This window comes from Zea mays, chromosome 9 (assembly GCF_902167145.1).
Source record: "Zea mays cultivar B73 chromosome 9, Zm-B73-REFERENCE-NAM-5.0, whole genome shotgun sequence".
Classification (NCBI taxonomy): Eukaryota; Viridiplantae; Streptophyta; class Magnoliopsida; order Poales; family Poaceae; genus Zea; species Zea mays.
Window position 1 is genome coordinate 114,212,617 of NC_050104.1, and position 2,451 is coordinate 114,215,067.

At 57.9% G+C, this 2,451-nt stretch overlaps 1 protein-coding gene across 1 annotated transcript; it reads right to left on the reverse strand.

Moving 5' to 3' along the window:
* Positions 1-267: 267 nt before the first annotated feature.
* LOC103638875 (protein ABERRANT PANICLE ORGANIZATION 1) lies at positions 268-2,129 on the reverse strand. The gene is made up of 2 exons (XM_008661665.4): positions 1,298-2,129; positions 268-1,167 (listed from the first exon to the last, which is right to left on the reverse strand). The coding sequence occupies exons 1-2, from the start codon at positions 2,008-2,010 to the stop codon at positions 579-581; spliced, it is 1,302 nt and encodes a 433-aa protein (XP_008659887.1). The 5' UTR covers positions 2,011-2,129; the 3' UTR covers positions 268-578.
* Positions 2,130-2,451: the final 322 nt, after the last annotated feature.

Sequence of the window (2,451 nt, forward strand, 5' to 3'; positions counted from 1 at the left end):
GATGAATGGGAGAAATGCCTTGAGAAAAACATATCCTTGTAGCATACCTTACGAAAACACCCTTGCTGCGCTGGAGTACGTATGAATTTCATCAGATGATCTCATATGACAGGACAAGAGATAAAATAGGCGCACATGAGTTCTTGATCGAAAGGTCAGCAGCACCCAGCAAATTAGAGTAGTAGTATCACTGTGTCCACACAAAACCACTCTCCACAAGCCAGAATGGAGTCAGCAGACAAGACATCGCTCTTGCATGGTTTATTCTGGATTGCAAATACTTATGCGAAGAAACCAAGTTTAAATGTTCATATAGTTATCCCCATACATGAATCATGAAATACCACATACTTAATAGTGCTAAGGAACATATACGAAAGAGGCTTTCACAAAGACAGACGCCTCAAACTAGCGGACTTACCAGTAGCCTTCAGGCCTTCACAGGAAAACACCAAATTTCATGTTGTTCACCTCACAACGCAGATCAAACCCGAATGATTTCGACCCACTATCTAGAAAATGCATGCAGGGAACCAGTAATTAAACGATTGATGATCGACGAGCTAGCTAGCACCAAGCTAGCCCTGCATCCCATGCAAAAACGCCGCCGGCGCCGTGGCATCCAGGAGACCGATGGCCGGCGTAGCCAGGCGGGGTTCGTAAGCGAACACCCTGAACCCCGGGCCTCCCGCGGCGATCCCCCCGACGTACGGATTATACGGGCACGGCGGCGCCCAGCGCCACTCGTCGCGGCGCGAGTCGAACACGAGCACGGGGCTCGCGGGCCCGCGTGGCGCCAGCACCACGAAGTCGCCGTGCGCTGCGCACTCGAACCCGCGCCCGCCCTCGGCCGCCGCAAAATGCGCGTGCACGTCAGCTGGCATCCGCGCCACTTCGGTCCACGCCCCGCTGCCGCTGCTTCCGCCGGCGACTCCGTGCCCTCCGCCGCGCAGCGTCCACATGCGCACGCTCCGTGGCACGCTGAGGCGGCTCTTCTCGACGGCGGAGACCAGCGCCACCCTCGCCTCGCGCTCCCTCCCGCCGCCGAACTCCACGAGCGCCGGCGACCGCAGGAACCTCCTCATCGGCGGCTGCACCTTGCTCCAGACGTTGGCCGCCACGTCGAACACAAGCACCGCGAACGGCGACGAGCTCATGCAGTAGAACCTGCAACAGTAAATAAACCAGTAGAACTTACATGTAATCAGTTTGATCTCATGCCGTGTGCTCATGTGTATGCATAGTGTTACACATTCTGCACACACGTGCACTTGAGAGTTGAGACTTGCGACTTCACCTTCCGGACGCGAAAGCCATGCCGGCGCGGGGGTCGAGGGAGGAGAGGCGGGGCAGGATGGAACTTGGGGCCCAGAAACCGGAGGGCGGGACGGAGGCGGCATCGGCGACGAATGTGTCCGCGGAGATGTTCTTGACCGCGAAGGGGGACACAAGGTCATCGCCGGCAATGACGGCGATGAAAGAGGTGGGTCCCGCGGCGAGGCCGACAGTGGGAGAGAGGCGCGCTGTGGGGCAGAGCGGCAGCGGCGCGAGGAGGCGCGTGATGGGGTTGGCGAGGAGCAGCGTCTTGTGGCCGGACGCGTCCGACAGGAACGCCAGCAGGCCCGCCGACGCGGCCGCCGGGGAGAACCCTTGGCCAGCGCCGGGAGCGGGCAGCGGCAGCGGGAGGCGGGACCAGGAAGGCGCCTGCCTGGTGGGGTCGAGCAGGAGGAGGTACCCCGCAGAAGGGACCGCGAAGGCGAAGAAGGGGAGGTGCGGGGAGAGGAGGAGGTGGGAATGGAGGAACGGCGACGAGTAGATGAGGCTGCAGAAGCGGCGGCAGGTGGCCCGGAGGCGGAGGAAGGACGGCGTCGGTAGGCACGCCAGCACGCGATCCACCAGCGGCTGCGGCAGCCGGCCCCACACGCGGGGATCCATGTCCACCGCCTCAGATGAGGAGGACAACGGCGAGTGGAAGCGCGGAAGGTGGTGAGGGTGGTGCTGGTGCATCATGTTGCTTGTTGCCCTACGCTCGCTCCTCTTCTGGGGGGATCCGGATCGGATTACTAGAGTACGTGGGCCGGGAACTGGGAACTACCACAACTCTGCTGGTGTGAACTGTGAAGTTTGGGTTGAAGCCACGAAGTAGCTAGAACTAGCTAGAGGAAGGAAGTAACAGATGATATGGGGCATGCCGCTGAGGGATTTCATCTGAGGCCGGCAAGATTGCAGTTGTAGATAGGGCTGGGTAAAAATTCCGTAACCCGAAATACCTGAATATGGAATACCTGAAATATCCAAAACCTAAATTTTGTTCGGGAATTTCAGGTAGAAACTTGCAAAACCCGAATTTATTTCGGGTAATTCGGTTATTATAATAGGGTATATCCGAATTATCCGAACTTTCATGTGTCATGTACGCATGTCATACTTAATTATTAATTTGTGCATCTA

Bases quoted from the DNA above. Each gene is read 5' to 3' on its own strand.
- LOC103638875 (XM_008661665.4), bottom strand. From the start codon at position 2,010: ATGATGCACCAGCACCACCCTCACCACCTTCCGCGCTTCCACTCGCCG. The intron at 1,168-1,297 runs GTGAAGTCGCAA...TTACTGTTGCAG, and splicing joins ATGGCTTTCGCGTCCGGAAG to GTTCTACTGCATGAGCTCGT.